This window comes from Delphinus delphis, chromosome 1, assembly GCF_949987515.2.
Source record: "Delphinus delphis chromosome 1, mDelDel1.2, whole genome shotgun sequence".
NCBI classification, from domain to species: domain Eukaryota; kingdom Metazoa; phylum Chordata; class Mammalia; order Artiodactyla; family Delphinidae; genus Delphinus; species Delphinus delphis.
The window spans coordinates 12,375,026-12,396,181 of NC_082683.1; the positions used below are offsets into that span (position 1 = coordinate 12,375,026).

The window sequence follows — 21,156 nt, forward strand, 5'->3', positions numbered from 1 at the left end:
TATAGTTTCTCGGCAAGCAGGGGCTACTCTTCTTTGTGGTGCGAGGGCTTCTCATTGCAGTGGCTTCTGTTGTTGCAGAGCACGGGCTCTAGGCGCACGGGCTTCAGTCGTTGGGGCACACGGGCTCCAGCAGTTGTGGCGCACAGACTTAGTTGTTCTGCGACATGTGGGATCCTCCTGGACCAGGGCACGAACCCATGTCCCCTGCGTTGGCAAGCGGATTCTTAACCACTGCGCCACCAGGGAAGCCCTGTACCTGTCATTTTAAATATGTCTTCCCTCACTTGAATTTAATCTCCAGTAGGATTTTTTGTCTGTTTTATTCAGTCATGTATCCCCAGCATCTAAAACAATACCAGGCACAGAGTAGGCAATCCATAAATATTTGCTGAATGAACAAATGAAGGATAAAAGAAGAATTAACTAAGCAAAAGGACTGTACTGCCATTTAAGGAAAGTCAAGCCCTCTATTTTAAATGCCAAACTCCTCATAACAACTAATTACTTGATACCATCACTTAAATGTTTAAAGAGGTAAAAAAAAAAAAAAAAAAAAACTCTTCCAAATGTTTCTTCTCCATTTCAGCAAATGGCCCCACTACCTACCTAAGTGAACAAACCTGAAACATAAGTTAGCCTTGATTGACCCTCTCACCCCCCCCCCATATCCAATCCATCAAGAAGTCCCATCATTTTTAACACAAAAATTCAGCTCAAATTCATTCACTTCTCTTTATCTCCACTGTTAGGACTCTAGTCCAAGCCATCACAGTCTCTCACCTGTACTATTCTGATAGCCTCCTACCTGTTCTCTCTGCTTTATTTTCTTGCCTTCTTTAACCCATTTCCTAAATAGCAGCAAAAGTGTTCCTAAAAATGTAAACAGGATCATAATATTCCTTTGCTTAAAATCTCAAAATCTCACAGACTATGGTTTGTGAATGATTTGGCTTCCATCTATACCTCAACTCCATCTGTGCCACTCTATCCCTTGCTCATTATGCTACATCCACAAAGCTCTGTTTTCAGTTCCTCCAATATGTCCTCTTCTTTGTATATGCCATTATCACTTCCTTCCCTGCTGCATCTTTCATATCTCAGCAAAAAAGGTCGTCTTCTGTTTAAAGTAGATCTCCCCCTCTTATTTTGTATCTCATTCCTCATTTCCTTCATAACTGTTTTTTTTTTCTTCCCCATTACAGTATAAGCTCCATGAGGGTAGGGATCACCTACCCTCATGTAAAAGGGAGGAGGCGGTAACTCACGTAACTCCGAAATGTCGGAGAAGTACTGTAGGTCTCTCTCAACTGTAAGAGCTGTCATTCCAGCACTCATCACCACCATGCTCCCTCCAGATGCTCCCTCCTTCTATCATTTCAAAAGGAATGCAAGACAAGGTTTCATTGGCAAATCACATTAATTCCAACTGCTATGGACTGAATTCTGTCCTCCCAAAATTCATATGTTGAAGTCCTAATCTCAGTGTGATGGCATATGGAGAACGGGAGCTTTGGGAGATAATTAGGTTTAGACACTCTTATAAAAAGAGGAAGAGATACCAGAACTCACTCTTTGCCATGTAAGGACACAGCAAGCTCACTAGCTCTCTGAAAGCCAGGAATAGAGCCTTCACCAGCACCCTGATCTCAGACTCCTAGCCTCCAGAATTGTAAGAAATAAGTTTCTGTTGTTAAATCCCCCCAGACTTTGGTATTTTGTTATGGCAGCCTGTGCTAAGACACCAACCAAAATGAGATGCTCCAGTCTCATCTGTAATAAAACCAAATACACATGTAAAAAGATACCTGATACAGTAGCATTCTTTATCAAGATTCTGCTCTTAACCCAAACTGTTCCACTGTTTTTTGATGCTCTTTTCCAAAGAGCTACACTTTTGAAGACTGAGCACTGTTAAAACTATCACCCTAGGCTTCCCTGGTGGCGCAGTGATTGAGAGTCCTCCTGCTGATGCAGGGGACACGGGTTCGTGCCCCGGTCCGGGAAGATCCCACATGCCGTGGAGCGGCTGGGCCTGTGAGCCATGGCCGCTGATCCTGCACGTCCGGAGCCTGTGCTCCGCAACGGGAGAGGCCACAACAGTGAGAGGCCCGTGTACTACAAAACAAAAAACAAAAAAAAACTATCACCCTAGATACCCATCACTTGCAAATACTCAAATGCTAGAAGACGTCACATCTGGTACCAAAGGGTGGGGGTAGCACCTTTCCCTCAGCTACCATCTAACTTAGCCACCACCATGCACTGAAAACGGGTGAGTCAGGCACACCAAGACATACCAACAACTGTGTTTTATTCAGAAAGACTCACTGATGTTTCAGTTAGGAAGTAATTTTGGTTGCGACTCATGACAGCGTATAGAAACATTTCCCCAGGCAATCTTCCCATGGGATTTCTGCCTAAATGAGAATCTCATAGGACTCTTTATTAAATTAGTGGTTTTTTTTTTTAAAGTAGACATTCAAGAAGCTCAGTTTCCACCCCTCTAAAACTAGGCTCTAATTGTAGATTAGAGGGAAGCAGAAACTAGATTCTTTGAGACATTTTGTTAGAAAATTACTTTTAAACATTCAGGAGCTAATATATTTTATAAAAGGGAACAGTCTAACATTGTTTTTTTTTTTTTAATGGCGATTTTTTTCTTTATTGAGAAACTTAAGACTTGGGTAACATTGTATTTTTAAAAAATTCAGATCCCTGGGACTTCCCTGGTGGTGCAGTGGTTAAGAAGCCATCTTGCAGTGCAGGGGACGCTGTTTCGATCCCTGGTGGGGGAACTAAGATCCCACATGCCGCAGGCCTACTAAGCCCGTGCCGCAACTAGAGAGACCGTGCACTCACTCTGGAGCCTGCACAACCACAACTAGAGAGAAGCCTGCGCGCCACAACTAGAGAGAAGCCTGTGCACCACAACGAAGATACTGCACCGCAATGAAAAGATCCCACGTGCTGCAACTAAGACCCGACCCAGCTAAAAAATAAATTAATAATAATAATAAAAAAAATTCAGATCCATTGTAGAATCTGAATTACAAAGTCAGTTATTTCTCTGATACTTCTACCTTGGGGATTTCAAAGCATTGCCTTTAAACTTAGTATTTAACAACAACAACAACAAAACATCCCATGTCTATCTTATAGGGAGAAATAAGGAAAAATAAGCAAAGTAGATGCCAACAGGCCATGAAGGTCCAGAGCTCCATGTCTACAAGAAAGAGCAACACCCATGCCAAAGGCATAAAGCTTAGTTACGAAACAGAGAAAGGCAGTATTTGTATTTTGCGAGTGGAACATCAAAGCTACTCTGAAATGGGGCCTGGACAACAAGTACAATGGCAGTAGGATGTTTAAGCCAATAAGACCCTCTGCATTTTAGAATCTGTGATTCTAGATTTTAATTAATATTGCATTAAGTACAATAAAGGACAAAGTGCTAGAAAAGGAAATGCTCCAAAGTACAAAATTCTGAAGGTTCTAAAATAATACTAATCTTCAAAAAATTTTAATGATTAACATCTCTTTATCTTTCCAATAATTTGAAAGAATTTCATCTGTACAAAACCCAGCCCCACTTGTGACTATCCACTGTCAGTATGCTCCTCCCTCCTATATTTGCCTACTGCAGAGGAAAGAAACAGAACTTACAGCTCTGGGGAAGCAAAATGTAGCTTCTTCTCATGAAATGATTTTAAGCCCCTGGCCTAGACATTCACAGCAGTCATTACAGAAATAAACGAAACATAAACCAGCTTTCCCGACCCATTTAAAAACAGAATCTTCTGCTCCTCCTCCATATTTCTCCCAGAAAGATATGGTAACTTGTTCATAGTTACATGGAGAATTGGTGATTTTGCCAGGAAATGAAACTCATGTCTCCTCACTCTTAGTCCAGTGACCTTTCTAATACACCATGTTGTCTTCCATTTAGTAATCAAAGTAAATCAAGACCTAAATAAGTATGGAATCTGCCCAAGGGATACCCAAGTCTCCTTAGTCCTAGAGTGATTTCCAACCTTGAAAAGCCAATGAAGAATGTTTGGGAAGAGCTTGCCAACAAATCTAGCAGAATACTTTATACTCAGTGGACTCTATTTCTCCATCACACCAGCCCCTCCAATCTCATAACTGTGCCTTTTCAAACTGTCCCGCCTCATGAGTGCAAAAACAATTTGTGTGTGTGTGTGTGTGTGTGTGTGTGTGTCTGTGTTTCTTCCCCAAGAAAGATTAGGTCAAAAGAGAAAATAATCTAGTTTCTTTCTGCCAGAATTGTGGCATAGTGGGACTGTGCAGGAATGTACCTGCTGTGGAATCTTCCCACACTCCTGAGTTGTTAAAAGTAACCAGCAGAGGCATGTTCCATACACTGCCCAAATACCTGAGCTGGCAACAAGAAGATATTCAGACATCTTAGCCCTGGGACAATAGCTTCTGTCAGTCAACTACAGTTCTCACGACTGTGCTTCTTCTGCTCTTACTTCAACTTCATACCAAAGAACATATCACACCTGTACAAGTACTTCAGAAAACCACACAAATGAATTCACACAGTAGTATAGCAATTTTGGCAGGGTACCAATACTAATGATGAAGTATAATTAAAAAAAAATTCAAAGACCTTACACAAGCATATTACTCTTAGCATTTACAAGCAGATTTGACAAAGGATCTGGGGCCCCAATAATCTGTTCTTGAGACCAACACCTAAAGGATCAGGTAGAGTTTCCACACAAAGGGGGTTACCTGATAAGGAAGCAAAGATCAGCATTTTCTCTCTTACCTGAAGCCAAAGGTCGGATCCACTCTTTGCTATTTAGGTCAAGTCTCCAGAGGTCATTGAAGGCAGCATTGCAGCTGCTTTGGGTACAGCCTCCAAACACATACATAGACTGATTAGCATCATAATAGCACGCACCTAGAGAGAAAACAATAAATGAATAACTGATGTCTAATTCTGAAGCCACTCTAAACCTTAACTATAGCCCATATCTTTCAAAGATCAATTACTTCACACATTCCGCAGTTGTTCCCAGGTATCAACCTTTCTATAACCAGCCTCCTGTCTTCAGGTTGATCAATATCACATTAACCTTTAAAATAAGGACCAGAGAAAAGCTATGGAAATGTTATGTTATTTCTGAGCACACTAAGCAAACTGACAATGATATCATTAAATAAGACAATATAATTCTAGCAAGAGAACACAAGAATTCAGACTACGGGTGTTCAATGAGTGAAATTTCAGCACAGCTGCATCATTAATCTAAATCTGCATTGTTATCATCTAGGGCTAGGAGAAGACAGTCAGCGCTAACAGAAGTACTCTGTCCTCCCGTTCCTCTCCACCTGTCCTCGTCTTATTGCTTTTGCTTTCAAATGAAACATGAGGCACAAAACAATAACAAGACTTTATATGGAAGAGAATGACAGAAAACAATTTTAAGAACCTGCTGTATGTATAAATAAATAAATAAAATTTAAAATTTCAAAAGAAAAGAAAACAATTTTAATCAATGCCGTAAAGTAACCACACATACAGAACCAATGTAGCTCAGCGATCTCAGAGGTAGTATGGTCCCCAAACAACTGAGAGAAAAAACATGAAAGTCATTAAGCTCCTAGGTGTGTATCCAAAAGCCACCAAGGCCGACTGGTTGGTGCTGAATAGAAAACCAATGCAGTAGGTAACAGTTAAAAAGCACCAAGGTCTCCAAGAAAAGCCTTTTTAATTAGGTGACTATATACACCTCACCAATGGGCACTATTCTGAAGAAAAGAGTCAATGACTGTGAGAGGGGCTGTTCCCGTAAAACCAGAAAGACCAGAGCCAGAGCCTAGACAAGAAACATGAAAGCTAAGCGCTGCCACCTTGCTTCTCATTGGAAAGTTCACTTAGCCTCTGTCCTTTGGAAAAGATGACCATGCGCTCCTTCCAGTCCTGCATTTACCATCTTGTATTTCAGGAAAAGGGCTGAGCAAAACTTCATTCATTTCATGCATACCACTGGGAAAAACAGACCTCTCAATGTGAAACTAGGCTAAAAAAGTTAAGCGTCACATAAAAGAAAGGGTAAAGGGAAAAGAAATTCAGAGATTCAACCCACTAGTGCGTGGCTTCAGTGATCATCCAGTTTACCTGTAGGTCTTGTTCAGTTTAGCACACCACCATTTCTAAGATCTCTTCTGAACTCTGGCACCACTTATTCAAGTTCAGAAAAAGGGAAACACCACCGCTATAATTACCTCTGTGATATACACTAGCTCTGGGAATAACCCTCCTTTTTTATTTTTTCTTAACTCAGCCCACTTGATATGCCTTTAAGGACTTACACTAAGAAAGCCAAGTCCAAAAATTGGATGAGTTAAGAGATAATAAAAGCAATGTGTTCAGTCACACCCGGTAATCTCAGCCAGTGGAAGGCGTAAATCCAAAACATCTGGGACTTTACTGGGGGCACAGTGGTTAAGAATCTGCCTGCCAAGGCAGGGGACACGGTTTGATCCCTGGTCCAGGAAGTTCGCACATGCGGCAGAGCAACTAAGCCCGTGCGCCACAACTACTGAGCCTGAGTTCTAGAACCTCTGAGCCACAACTACTGAAACCGTGTGCCTAGAGCCCGTGCTCTGCAACAAGAGAAGCCACCGTAATGAGAAGCCTGCACACCGCAATGAAGAGTAGTCACTGCTCGCTACAACTAGAGAAAGCCGGGGCACAGCAACAAAGACCCAAAGCAGCCAAAAATAAATAAACAAATAAAATTAAAAAAAAAAAATCTGACCTCTGATGCTGTGCAATAACAGAGCTACAGACTTTTCAAATTAACAAATTAAAGAAACTAGAGATGTGAAGAAATGAAATACCATTTAATCATCAACAGGCTCACATCTGCAAAATACTTAATTACTCCCAGAACTCAAACATGCTACAATGGTATATGAAGGTTTAAATGATCTTACACTTTCCACTGACTTTCTTCCTTTTTTTTTTTTTTTGGCTGTGCCCTGAGGCTTGCGGGATCTTAGTTCCCTGACCAGGGATCGAACTCGGGCCCCCACAGTGAAAGCACCGAGTCCTAACTACTGGACTGCCAGGTAATTCCCCCATCCCCTTTTTTATTCCTACTGACTTTCTTTGCCTTTGAAAATAACTTCTAATCCATATCTAAATCAGTTTTTAAATTAACATTCCAATAAGAAAGTCTATTAAGAAGTAAAATCCTGGGAATTCCCTGGCAGTCCAGTGGTTAGGACTCTGTGCTTTCACTGCCAGGGCCCAAGTTCAATCATGCAAGCAGCATGGCCCAAAGGAAAGAGAAGAAGAAAAAAAAATAAGTAAAACCCTATGTAAGTCCACTGCTCATGTTTCAGGTTTGTTGAGAACTGCAAATAACAAAGGATCAAGTTAGATGACATTAAACAAACAAAAAGGATAATTACTGAAGCCACACTTTAATATCCACTAAAGGGGGCAAGCTTCAGGTATCTTGGTCTTCTCATACATACCTTTTTGAACTAGCTACTCCAACAAACTGGGGCAATTTTGAATTGAACTGACTGGTGCCTGGCATAAAAGAACGTTCTCTTCCACCTGATAATCCATAACCCCAGAACAGAAATTAGCAATATCCTCTGGCTTCTGAAACCTTAACTGATCTTCACTGTAACAATGTTTAATAAGACAAATCCATGATTTCATAACTAAAAGAGTCAGTAGCTCATTTATGTCCCACTATCCCTCAAAGATCAACTCTGGGCAGCTGCTTCCTTCGTGCAGCAAAAAAGCACAGCGCCTTTATTTTTCAAAGAGGTAGCAAACATTCTTCTTCTCTATTTGGACTGAAAACCTAGCCAGCAGCTGGGCCCCATGAGGTCCTTACCACGTGTATTTTAATGCTATACTAAAATAAGGCAATTGGCATTTTCCTGCTTCTCTTTGAGCAAACAAAGGTTTCTGGAAGAGGAAGGTACAGCCCAAACCCTATGCAAAGCTAATGCGACTGAAACGACAAGTTTCACACACTGTAGTTTCAATATCCAGCAGTCATTATCAACAAAGCTTGGAGAGGAAGGGAGTCAATTTAGGCAGCTATGTTTAGAACTCAGATATAATGGGAATGAGAAACAGCCATCAATAATACACTCAAATATTTTAAGCATCCTACTGAACTCTGTTTGCCTATTTTTATTTAAGATGCGTACATGTTGGTCTGGGTGGGGGTTGGGGACCCAAGTTCAATGAGCCTTTCAGAAAAAATTAAGAATTTAAGCAAATACCACTGCTCAAGTAAATACTTCCTTTTACCAAAGTTCTCCACCCAAACAGAACATTCTCCTTTCAGAACATCTAGACCACTGGAATGTGCTATACAAAAGTTACCATTTGTAGTACAGTATGACTGCTCTGCTAAGAAATAACATTGAGAACGTGATTATTCCAACTGCTAGATCTCTTCAAGCTTTCTGAAATGTGCTTGACTGCTCCACAAACAACTATTGCAAGTCACATACCTCAAGTTAAAATCTAATAATCCCTACTCGAAGACAAGTCAAATATGCACAATTACACTCATGACAAGCAAAGAGTTCCTCAGTGTTCTGAATACTTTTCCTACTATATTATAATCCTCTGAAGTTCAAGGTCTTCCAGTTGTTTCATATTTTCCATGGTGCCTGGTAGTCACCAGATTAATGTTCACTGAACTCTAATTTTTGCACTTTCAGAGGTTAAATTCTCTTGTTCCCTCACTTGTCTCCAGGGAAAGGTCCTGAGGCATTTATCCCATGCTTAGAGACTATGCTGTCATGTGTCTCACATCTACAAGCCAGGACATACTTGATAAGGCCTGTAATTATGTAACTATGGAATAAGAAAGGTTGGTTATCCAGTCTGGGCCTGCTGGCTATTGCAGGAGCAAGATTAGCAAGTGTATGGAATGACCTGACCATATTTGGAGGCTAAACACTAAAAGGTTTTTCAAAACATAATGCTGGGGATTCAACAGACCCCTATGTCGATCTGAAAGGGACATTCTACCTCAATCAAGGATTGCATGATTGGCCATGAACATACTCATCAAATAACCAGGAGAACTGGCTTCATTTTATTTTCCCTGCATTTTTTTGTCCCAGACTTCTACATAAGAAAGAAGCTCTATCGCTCGTATCTTTGTTACACAATTCCACAGAATTAATAGATGTCAACTATGAACCTGGTGTTATGAAAGGTGCACAGATGTCTAAGACATGGAGCCTGACTGTCCTCAAGTAGACAACAATCTTGTGGAGGAGACATCATCATCGTCCTATAATTTTGCAGGTTAAAATATATTTTTGCAAGTGTTTCCTCAATTAAATTTCCTAGCAACCCTGTGGCACAAACAGAATTTATCATACGCATTTTACAGATGAGGAAATTGTGGGTTAGAGGAGCCAAGGAATTTGCTTCCCAAGTCTAAAGTTCTTCCTTTGCATGCAGCCTCTCTTACACAGATAATTATGGTAAAAGACAAATGGTAAAACATTAAGAAGAAGGTATGAAGAGTGTATTAAACGAGTATAAGCAGAAAAAGAGAAGAGCTTAATCTCCATGGTGGGGAATTTGAGAGTAGTGTGAAAGACGGTGGCTTTTGGCTTTGTCTCCAAGATGGGTTTTAGAGGTCAGGACATTTTCAATCAATTAACATGGGGCGAACAAGTCTAGAGGTGAAAGAGGAATGGAAGGGGAAGGGAAAATGAAATCAGGGCATCCAAACAAAGCCATGAGGTAGGGAAGTTGAAGACAAACAAGGAATCTCGTGTGGGCAGAGCCTGGCTGTGTAAGGATGCAGCAGTGAGTCAGGCTGAAAAGGTAGGCTTGGTGAATGCCAGGTGGGGTGGAAACTTCTACATGCAGTGCAAAAAGGCTCAGGCTTTTTGGCAGAGGAGTGACAAGGCTGGTTTTATGGTTCAGGTTTGCAGTTTTTCCCGACAGGAGCTCCTGTCATTTTGAGCAAGTCAATTCTTTGTGTGCAGGATCATCCCATTCACTGCACAACATTTAGCAACCCAAGTAGGTCCTTGCCTACTAACTGCTTGTAGTACTTTCCAGTCAAGACAATAAACAATGGCCTTACACATTTCCAGATGCCCTAGGAGGTGGCACTGTCCCCAGGTTTGGAGATGGCTGCCAAGTGTCTACACCAGGTTCAGATGAAGAGAGAAGAAAGGCAAGAAGATTGTATAGAAAAGACTTAGGGGGACTTCCCTGGTGGTCCAGTGGTTAAAACTCCACGCTTCCACTGCAGGGGGCGCGGGTTCGATCCCTGGTTGGGGAACTAAGATCCCACATGCCACGGCCAAAAAAAAAAAAAAAGAAAGAAAGAAAAGATTTAGGAAAGATGGAATGATTAAGTCATAAGTGTGAGTAATGGGGGGCATGGTGAAAGGAAAGATATGAGAGAGAGTGCAGAGATAGAACAGAATCAACAAGATTTGACTTTTGTTGTTGAGGGAGGGAGAAGAATTGAGGATTAATCCAAGATTTCAAGCTTGTATAATTGAGAGAATGATAATGCCATTAACTAAATTAAAGAGAGGAGAAAACTGGGGGGAAACTACTGAATTCTACTTTTGGCTCACTAAATATGAAACATCTGTGAATCTCTGTGGCAGTACGAGCAAAGAACTGGAAATGTGGATCTCAAGCTCCACATGAGTTAGGCATAAGGAATAAAATAGAGCTAAACGGAGAAATACAGAGATGGAAGTTGAAGGAGCTAAGGAAAAAAATTAAAGGAATGCCTTGTTTTCAACCTATTTTGAAAACTGCCCATTCCCTGTAATAATCCTCTTCAGTTTGCCAGTTAGATAGCATGTAGAGACTGATGGAAGAAAACAATAAAGAGACAGACCGAAAGAGACAACGAAAGACAATGAGAAATCTTTTCTTGGATATCAAGTAAGGAAATGAAAATACCAAGTAAGGAAATGAAAAAAAAATTTAAGCAAAAACAAGTATCAAAACCCACCAACCCCTGAGCTTCTGTGAGCTTACTCATGGTACTATTCCTTTCTATTTCCCCTTCAAAGAACTGCCTCTACTTTGTGTAATACTCTTTTTCGAAAGCTAGTTAACTGAAAAATATTTTTTCCCCTCTCTTATCAGAAAGCCAAACTGTTGCTATGATAATTATTCACCCCTATTTCCTATTCTAGTTTCACTTTCACCCTGATTCATTTGATTGCCCTCTTAGGGTTCTAAAACTATTTGTTTCCAAACACCATTCTAATAAAAGTCCTGTCTTTAGAAACCTCGTCTTTGCTTCTCATTCCAATCATCTGTAGGTAACTGAGGTTACCCCTCCCTCAACAATAAATACTGGACCTAATATGGATCCTCCTGTAATTTCATTAAATGTTCTCAGCAAGGACTCATGTATAGTTTATTGCAGTCATGATCAAAGTGTGGTCTGTGGACTCCTGAAAACATTTGAGACTCTTTCAAAACTACTTTTATAATAATAATAATAAGTACTAGTAGTAGTAGTAGTTGTAGAGGTAGTAATTTATTGTTTTTTTCACTGTGCTGACATGTGCACTAACGGTGCCAAGGCAATGCTGGGGAAAACTGCTGCAGCCTGTGCATGACTCAAGGTAAGGGAACTCAACTACTCTACTGTCACTGTGCTCTTCACTACCACACACTCACAGATTAAAACAAATGAAGCCAGTTCTGACTTCACAGATCCCCCAAAGAGTCTCATAGATGCCTTCCTCCCCCAAAGTCCAGGAATCACACTTTGAGATCTACTGCTCCAGGGGATTTACAACAGCACAAAAATAGCTCCCTGAGAGAACTGAAAACACAGCAAATAGTTTGACCCATTCCTTTGATCTATTTAGATACAATTCAAAGACAATGACGAGTTATCATTATTTTCATTATTTACGGAACTCTCCTCTGGATATGAGAGTACAGCATGTGGTCTGGGGCAGTCAACCACCAAGAGGCCTCCAAGGATCCTCACTTCCTGGTATTACGCCCTTGGTCAATCCCTGTGTGACTTACAGGATAGAACAGAAAAGATGGTATTCACTTCAGAGATTAGGGTGTAAAAGATACCTTGGCTGCTGTCTTAGTGTCTGTCTCTGTTTCTCAGATCACTCATTTTGTGGAAAGTCAGCTGGCAAGCTGTGAGCAGCTCTATGGAGAGGTCCATGTAGTAAGGAACTGAGTCTCCTATCAACAGTTACTGAGTGAGCTTGGAAGCAGATTCACCGGGCCCCAGTCAGGCCCTCAGGTGACTGTAGCCCCAGCTGACAGATTGACGGCAACCTCATGAGAGACCCTGAGCCACAACCTCCCAGCTAAGCCACTCCCAAATTCTTGACCCTCAGGAACACTGTGAGATAATGTTATTTTAAGCTGCTAAGTCTGCAGGTAATTTTTACACAACATGGATAACCAATAACTCTCCTTCCCCTCAAGAGTTCAAAATATGGCTTAAAAAAAAAAAAAGACACAGACATACAAGTTAACAATGAAAGACAATGTGAGTTAAGTGCCAAATTAGTATTCCAGACATAAGCTCGGAACAGGAAAAATTTTTCTGTGGGCTAGAGAGTTGAGAAAAGGTTTCCCAAAGGAGCTAAAACTTCAACTGAGTTTTCAAGGAGAAGCAGGCTTCAGCTAAGTGGATGGGAATACTCTAGAGAGGAAGAATCAAGTACAGCAAAGTGACAACTTGAAAGAGGAGAGCTCTTGGGAAAAGTTGGGAGATGAAGTGGTAATTTAGAAATAAGTCAACTTAAAGAGGGTTTTAAATATAAGACTAAGTTTTTATCTTGTAGGCACTGGATAGACACTGAAGGTTTCTGTTTTTCTTTTTTTAAAATTAATTTATTTTTGGCTGCGTTGGGTCCTCGTTGCTGCACGTGGCCTTTCTCTAGTTGCAGCGAGCGGGGGCTACTCTTCATTACAGTGCGTGGGCTTCTCATTGCAGTGGCTCCTCCTGTTGCAGAGCTTGGGCTGTGGGCGTGCGGGCTTCAGTAGTTGTGGCACACGGGCTCAGCAGCTGTGGCTCGCAGGCTCTAGAGCACAGTCTCAGTACCTGTGGCGCACAGGCTTAGTTGCTCCGCGGCATGTGGGATCTTCCCGGACCAGGGATCAAACCCGTGTCCCCTGCATTGGCAGGCGGATTCTTAACCACTGCGCCACCAGGGAAGTCCTGAAGGTTTCTGAATACAGAAGTAATATAACTAAAGCAGCAATTCTGAGAACTTTCTAAGCGGCTTTCCTCTCCTGTCAATGAACTTTCTTTATGAAAAACCATTAATAAATACAGCTTTTGTGGCCTAAGATAGATCACATCTCAGTCTCACTTTGATGGAGGGATATAAATCACTAATAGAATAAAATGGTATCGGGAATTCCCTGGTGGCCCTGTGGTTAGGACTCGGTGCTCTCACTGCCAGGGCCTGGGTTGAACCCCTGGTGGCGGAGCTAAGATCCTGCAAGGCGTGGGGTGCAGCCGGAAAAAAAAAAAAAAAAAAGAATAAAATGGCATCTACAAAAATCAATTAAAATGGAGAGTTAATTCTAGAAAAAGTTGGGGCTTCCCTGGTGGCGCAGTGGTTAAGAATCCGCTTGCCAATGCTGGGGACACGGGTTCAAGCCCTGGCTCGGGAAGATCCCACATGCTGCAGAGCAACTAAGCCCGTGCACCACGACTACTAAGCCTGCACTCTAGAGCCCCTGAGCCACAACTGCTGAGCCGACGTACCACAACTACTGAAGCCTGTGTGCCTAGAGGCTGTGCTCCGCAACAAGAGAAGCCCGCGCACCACAACGAAGACCCAATGCAGCCAAAAATAAATAAATAAAATAAATTAATTTTTTTTTTAAAATCCTAAAAAAAAAAAAATTCTAGAAGTCAAAAACTCTAAATTGTCTATTTGCCAAAACATTTTATTTATAATTTTACTACTTAAATTTGTATTTTATAAACAATATCCTTCATGTTCAAAATTTTTGTGTGACCCTAGTCAAATTCAGTGTTTGCTGAACATACACTACGTTAAGATAAAGAGTTATTGCAAAAATTAGTGCTAAGCTCTGGCTACTCCCTAAGCAGGATCCCAGAAAAACCCTCATGTATGCCTTTCCTTTGTTTGCCTCTTACATGATGTCAAATGTTTAAAAACCTAAGCATAACACCTTGACCTCTTTGGAGTAGAGATAGTACAAAAATCCAATGAAAAAGCAGAATACAAAATTATACCACAGTGCCTACAATATGTTTAGGCTCATGCTCTTCCCTAATTCTGATTGTAAAATTAATATAAACCCTTATTTAACATTTTCTTCATTAAGAAGTCAGACAAAATACAAGCCTCCAAAGTAGCTTTTGGAAATACGACCACCGGCAGGATGGGATCTGCTTTCACAGTAAATACTTACTGTGTGAGAACCGCTGAGTGATTGGGGTTCCAGGATAAGGGTAAGTCCGACTCTCCCACTGAATGTTTCCTTCCTGGACAGCCTTTATGAAACCATGATAACACTGGTGGGCTACACCTAAAGACAAAAATAACAAAAGCTTCAGCCTGGACTCTTCGCTTGTAAATCAAATTATTAAAACTGCATCATTAATTGTCATCCCTTTTATAAGACATAAGTTTCTTTGAGGAACTCCAAATTTCTTTGATTTTTTCATTCAAAGACAGAAAACAGAATCACAGAATTTCAAAACTGGAAGATCTAATCCTTTCATTTTACCAAGGTTAAGTGACTCCCTCAAGGTTACAAAATCAGCTCACACTTAAAATCTGCTCCCCTTTACATCATATCATGAGGCAACACATCAAAATAATTGGTGCTATTTACTCCAAAGCAAAGGGGCTGGGAGATAATTTAGTTTTATGAAAAAAGCGTGGTAAAACAGTCTCCGGAATATAACAGCTGTTCAGTAAATATCTATGGTTAGACCATGGCAACCAAGTATTCTCCATCTTAAACAAGGAGTAATAATAAGCTTACAGTGGATTATGAAATGATGAATTTATAACAAAGGAAAGCTGTTTTTTTTTTAAAAAAAAATCAGAGTTTTTACTATAATGCTGGATACATGTCATTATATATATGTCCAAACTCACAGAATGTACACCCTATGTAAACTACAGACTTTGGGTGACAAAGATGTATCAATGTATGAGCGTCAATTGTAAGAAATGTACCCCTCTGGTGAGGGATGTTGAAAGTAGGGGAGGCTGTGCATGTCTGGGGACAGGGGTATACGGGAAACCTACGAACCTGCTCAGTTTTACTGTGAACTTAAAACCACTCTAAAAAAGTAAAGTCTATTTTTAAAAAAGTGAGAGCTTTATACTTCTGGAACAATCTGCTTTCCCAACACACGAAATTACTTTCTTATTTCAAAGAGAAACATTTTGAATGAAGAGTACAACCAATTTTATATATATATATATATATATATATATATAAATTTTTAAATAAATTTATTTATTTATTTTTGGCTGTGTTAGGTCTTCATTGTTGCGTGTGGGCTTTCTCTAGTTGTGGTGAGCAGGAGCTACTCTTCCTTGCGGTGCAAGGGCTCTAGGCGCGTGGGCTTCAGTAATTGTGGCACATGGGCTCAGTAGTTGTGGCTCGCGGGCTCTAGAGCGCAGGCTCAGTAGTTGTGGTGCATGGACTTAGTTGCTCCGCGCCGTGTGGGATCTTCCCGGACCAGGGTTCGAATCCGTGTCCCCTGCATTGGCAGGCAGATTCTTAACCACTGCGCCACCAGGGAAGCCCCAATTATTTATATTTTGAAAGAGTGTATCATTCTTGAATTTATGCCACCTTAATGGATCCTTAAGCAGGATCACAGAACATATTTTCTAATGATGATCATTATCCCTTGGTTGAACTCACAGTTAAGAAATGGAATATTAAAAAGACATGGCCATTTTTTGGTTTTGAAGAAGCTGGGGGCAGGAGAGGAATAAAGACGCATATGTACAGAATGGACTTGAGGACACGGGGAGTGGGAAGGGTAAGCTGGGATGAAGTGAGAGAGTGGCATGGACATATATACACTACCAAATGTAAAATAGATAGCTATTTTACATTATATTCTCCATAGCAAATGGAGATCAGCTCAGTGCTTTGTGACCAACTAGAGGAGTGGGATAGGGAGGGTGGGAGGGAGACACAAGATGGAGGAGATATGGGGATATATGTATATGTATAGCTGATTCACTTTCTTATAAAGCAGAAACTAACACTCCATTGTAAAGCAATTATACCCCAATAAAGATGTTTAAAAAAAGAAAAAAAAAAAGACATGCCCATTTTTAATGTGTGACCATACTGCCAACTACGCACTGGTGAAGTAATACAGATTTGCAAATGCTGAAATGAGGTAAGGCAGTAATGAATAAAAGACAGACACATAATGATTGAGGGGAAAAAAAGCTGTCTTGGCAGTGACTTCCCCCAGAAGATCTAAGAATGCGAGTACTAGGTTAAGGCTCTTCTCTCCTAAAGAAAGATCAAAATGATAAGAACGCCAAATAAAACCTAAGAATAAATTCATATATTTGATTAGATCACCACCCCTTGTCTGTGATTCTCCACCTCTATTTTAGAGGTAAAACCATCTATTTCCACAGTGTAAGGAGCCAATCTCTCCTGAAGAGTCCGTTAACTCTGCAAACAGAAGCAGGCTGTGCATACCAGTATTACCAGTTGGGAGCAGATGAGCACAGGGCCCAGCAAACAGTTTCAACACAGCTGGTCCTTATTAGCTCTCTAGGTTGGACTTTGGACAAATGACAGGGACCCTAATCCTCAGAGAATCACTCTGATTTGAGGAAAAGATTTTAAGACTGATTCTGATCTAGAGGTTTTTCTCTCTCATATCTCTGGCTGCCTTGTTCCCAACAGGAAAGAAAAAATTGATACGACCCTTGCTTTGATCAAAGATTATTCAACTGGCTCGGTCATCTTCATTCAAAAAATGGGCCCTTTCCACCTAAAATGGAATGAAACCAAATAACTGCTATTAATTAAAACTACAGTACAACTAGTAACCTCAACATTTAGTCAAAGTTGAAATCTTGATTAGAAAATGGAGGGGAAAAAAAAAGAAACTCATTTAAAAAGTAAAAGACATACATAGGGCCTGTTGTGTTTAGAGATAAAATCAAGCAGTAAATGCTTTCATAATCCCACATCTGCCACAATTAGCTACTTTAAGCTATTCATAGTTCGCTATGAGGATTGTAAAACAGTTACAATAGTCCTGACAATAATAAGGGTTATATGAAGGTTAACTATTACTGTCAATCCAAATCCATCCCTACTCTACCTATTCAAGAACAACACAACATACCAGATCAACTCCAAGAATATGCAGAAAAAGAATCCTCATTTTAAAACTGGAAATTGGATTAAATACTATAGTATTCAAGCTGTTCATAAAATTAGGCAGGATAAAGAGAAAAGAAAAATGTACAATGCTAATCGTCTAACACTGAATTTTAGAACCACAATAAATTTAAGGGAGAAAAGAGAAAATGAAATTGGGAGGTAAAAATAAATCATTCAAACAAATTTTAAGTAAATAAATAAAACTTTCAAAAAAAAAAAAAAAAAACTTTCCACTTTCCACAGTACCTTTAATAAGTCGGTACCACTGTTTGCAGACAAGGGCTGCAGTTTTGTGTTCCTGGTATGGTGAGAGAAAGGACAGGATATACTCCAAAACCTCTTCTGGCAGCTCAGACATGGACCTATTATGTCTAGTCTCCTCAACCTCCAATACTGGGCGGGGCTCCTCATCTTGCTCCATTGTCCCTTCCAGCACAGTCTCTTCTTGGTCCACAGCCATGAAACTATCATCTTCACTGTCCGAGGAGCTGGCCATGACATTCCACTTGACAGCTACAGCGGGAAAGAAACAAACATCAGTATACACTGTCTGAAGTTCTGAAATAACTCAGGCAAGGCATCCAAGCTGTTCATGATTTCTTTTAGATGCTCAATCTGAAATCTGTCCTTTAGCACTTTCCCACACCAGTTGTGAGCCACCTTAATTTATCAAGTACAGCTCAAATACCAATGCCATCCCAAATATCTAATAAATCCCTAAAGGCTTCTGATGGTATTTTTTTCTCTCCACTGAAAACCAGAGTGACAGCCGAGTTCTGGTATAACCATAAAACCAAAAAACTTGTTCTCAACAACTCCTCTAACTCAAGGATCTGACTGGCAGACAGCAAAGGGAACAGCAACTAGCTTCCCTTGGCCAGTAATATGATTCAACACCTCAAACTTAGAAGAAAAAACTAACTGTGGGTCCTAAAAGAGTAAAAAGAACATTCTGAGGATATGGGAATAAGAAATGACAGGTTTTTTAGCTTTTATACAAGGTAATTCACTTAAGAGGACAATAAATATTTCAATAACAGGCTTAACTAGCTATAATACCAAACACAAGGCAATATTTATATTAGAAAACATCAATAACAGATCCAAGGAGTGAAAAACTGGAAATAATACAAATGCCCACCACCAACAGAACAGGTAGATTGTGGTACATTCACACAACAGAATACTATACAGCAAGGAACCACAGATACACACATGGGTGAATCTCTTAAACATAATACTGAGCAAAGAAGACAAAATAGTACATACTACATGACCATGCTTATATCAAGTTCAAAACTAGGCAAAATTAATTTATGTTGTTGCAAGTGAGGATAGCGGTTACCAAAGGTAACGACTGGGAGGCTCCTGGGGTAGTGGTAAAGCTTCCTGATTGGGTGATGGTTACACAGATGTGTTCAGTTTGTGAAAAATTCACCCAGGTGAACACTTAACACACTTCTCTAAAGTTTACCAAAATAAGCCACTATTAACAGTTACCTCTAGTGGAGATTAATTAATTTTTTAAAAAATATTATGGGTATTTTTAAATGTCTTTGTGCTACCTGTATTCCCTGAATTTTCTAGGAAGAGCACAAGTTAAAACACACACAGATGGACTTCCCTGGTGGCGCAGTGGTTAGGAATCCGCCTGGCAATGCAGGGGACATGGGCTCGAGCCCTGGTCCGGGAAGATCCCACATGCCGCAGAGCAACTAAGCCCGTGCACCACAGCTACTGAGCCTGCGCTCTAGAGCCCATGAGCCACAACTACTGAGCCCGCGTCTAGAGCCCATGCTCTGCAACAAGAGAAGCCACCGCAATGAGAAGCCTGCGCACCACAATGAAGAGCAGCCCCTGCTCACTGCAACTAGAGAAAGCCGCATGCAGCAACAAAGACCCAGCACAGCCAAAAATAAATAAATAAATAAATAAATAAAACATACACAGAGGCAGGTAATTCATTTATACCACACCAGTGATGTTTCATGCAAATCCTGAGGTAAAAACAGTACAATGTTCAGGAAATAGGGTGATTTATGTAAGAAGTGTGTCACAGGTTAGATTCTAGAGGAAGCAGATGCTAAAATAAAATTAGGAATGAAAAAGGTTTAATGGGGAGAACTCTTACGAGAAGAAAAGAATAGGATTTAGCAGGAGAAGCCATCAGACCATGAGGCAGATCTGACAAAGCCTGTCCAACAGAGAGCTCGGGAGCAAGGACGGCCAGCAGAGGACTCCAGAGCTGGGCAAGAAGGTGAGGCTCTTAGATCACTGCTCTGCTCACCACCACTGCCTGCCCTGAGAAGAGCATGACCTTGTTTCCAATGCTGTGGCAGACCCTGAAAGGACTAACAGCTTTCTTTTGCTACATTCCTTACAAACAGGCAGCAAGTCATTTCTTGAAGGGGCATCTGAGTTCATTCTATAATTTGTTAATACATCTATTCCCTTGACCATACACACCTACCCTGATCATTCACTACGCCATCCACCTTACAAATTTCCAGCATTCCCTCCAGCACTAACGAGAAGGATAAGAAATAACAGGAAGAGAAGAGTGACCCTGAAATATACTTTGGGGCCTAGAGAAAGATCTGAAATGTTCCAAAAGGTGAGGGGCGGGGGTGCGAGGAGAGCAAAGAAAAGAAACCTCCAACCTCATCTCTACCGCTCCTGTAATTCACATACTAATTATGTACAGCATCTTAAAAACTGGAAGAATGATCACATTAAGAAAAACATGAGTCAAAACTCATGAAATTGCTCCCAACATAATTTATCCACAAAATTAGCTCATGATACTGCAATGTATCCTAGCAAAGTGGCTGCTAGAATCTTGATGATGATGAACAACGGGTGGCTAATTAGAAGTAGGGGAGGGACGTCCCTGGTGGCACAGTGGTTAAGAACCTGCCTGCCAATGCAGGGAACACAGGTTCGAGCCCTGGTCCGGGAAGATCCCACATGCCACGGAGCAACTAAGTCCGTGCGCCACAACTACTAAGTCTGCGCTCTAGAGCCTGTGAGCCACAACTACTGAGCCCACGTGCCATAACTACTGAAGCCTACACACTCTAGGGCCTGCGTGCCACAACTACTGAGCCTGCGTGCTGCAACTACTGAAGCCTGTGTGCCTAGAGCCCGTGCTCTGCAATAAGAGAACCCATCGCAATGAGAAGCCCATGCACCGCAACGAAGAGTAGCCTCTGCTCGCCACAACTAAAGAAAGCCCACGTGCAGCAACGAAGACCCAACGCAGCCAAAAAAAAAAGGTAGGAGAGTAGCCTAAATCCCCCTATCTGGGGGAGAGTGGTGGCGGCAGAGGGAGGGCAGCAGCAATTCCCTCCATTCCTCAAAAGTAGAGAAGTATTGTGATAGGTTCACTATAAACTGTGTTAAATAAAAAATCCTTAGCCACATCTGCCCTATTTTCAGTGAACTGTTTTTCCACATGCTTAACTTGCTAGAGGAAGGCCTTTCCATTTCTAGCCCTAACTCCTACCCTAAAAAGAACAGTTACATATCAAAATGACTATACTACCCAAGGCAATCTACAGATTCAATGCAATCCCTATCATATTACCAATGGCATTTTTCACAGAACTAGAACAAAAAATCTTAAATTTTGTATGGAGAAACAAAAGACCCTGAATAACCAAAGCAATCCTGAGAAAGAAAAATGGAGCTGGAGAAATCAGGCTCCCTGACTTCAGACTACACCACAA

General features: G+C 40.9%; 1 protein-coding gene across 1 annotated transcript in view; it reads right to left on the bottom strand.

Annotated features, from left to right (window-relative positions):
* FBXO42 (F-box protein 42) overlaps positions 1-21,156 on the bottom strand; it is a 94,675-nt gene that overhangs the window by 25,232 nt on the left and 48,287 nt on the right. The window contains exons 2-4 of the mRNA XM_060015126.1: positions 17,675-17,941; positions 14,453-14,569; positions 4,796-4,930 (exon numbers count right to left, since the gene is read on the bottom strand). Coding sequence (XP_059871109.1) covers positions 4,796-4,930; positions 14,453-14,569; positions 17,675-17,924 — 502 coding nt within the window. The 5' untranslated portion in view covers positions 17,925-17,941. The remainder of the gene's footprint in view (positions 1-4,795; positions 4,931-14,452; positions 14,570-17,674; positions 17,942-21,156) is intronic.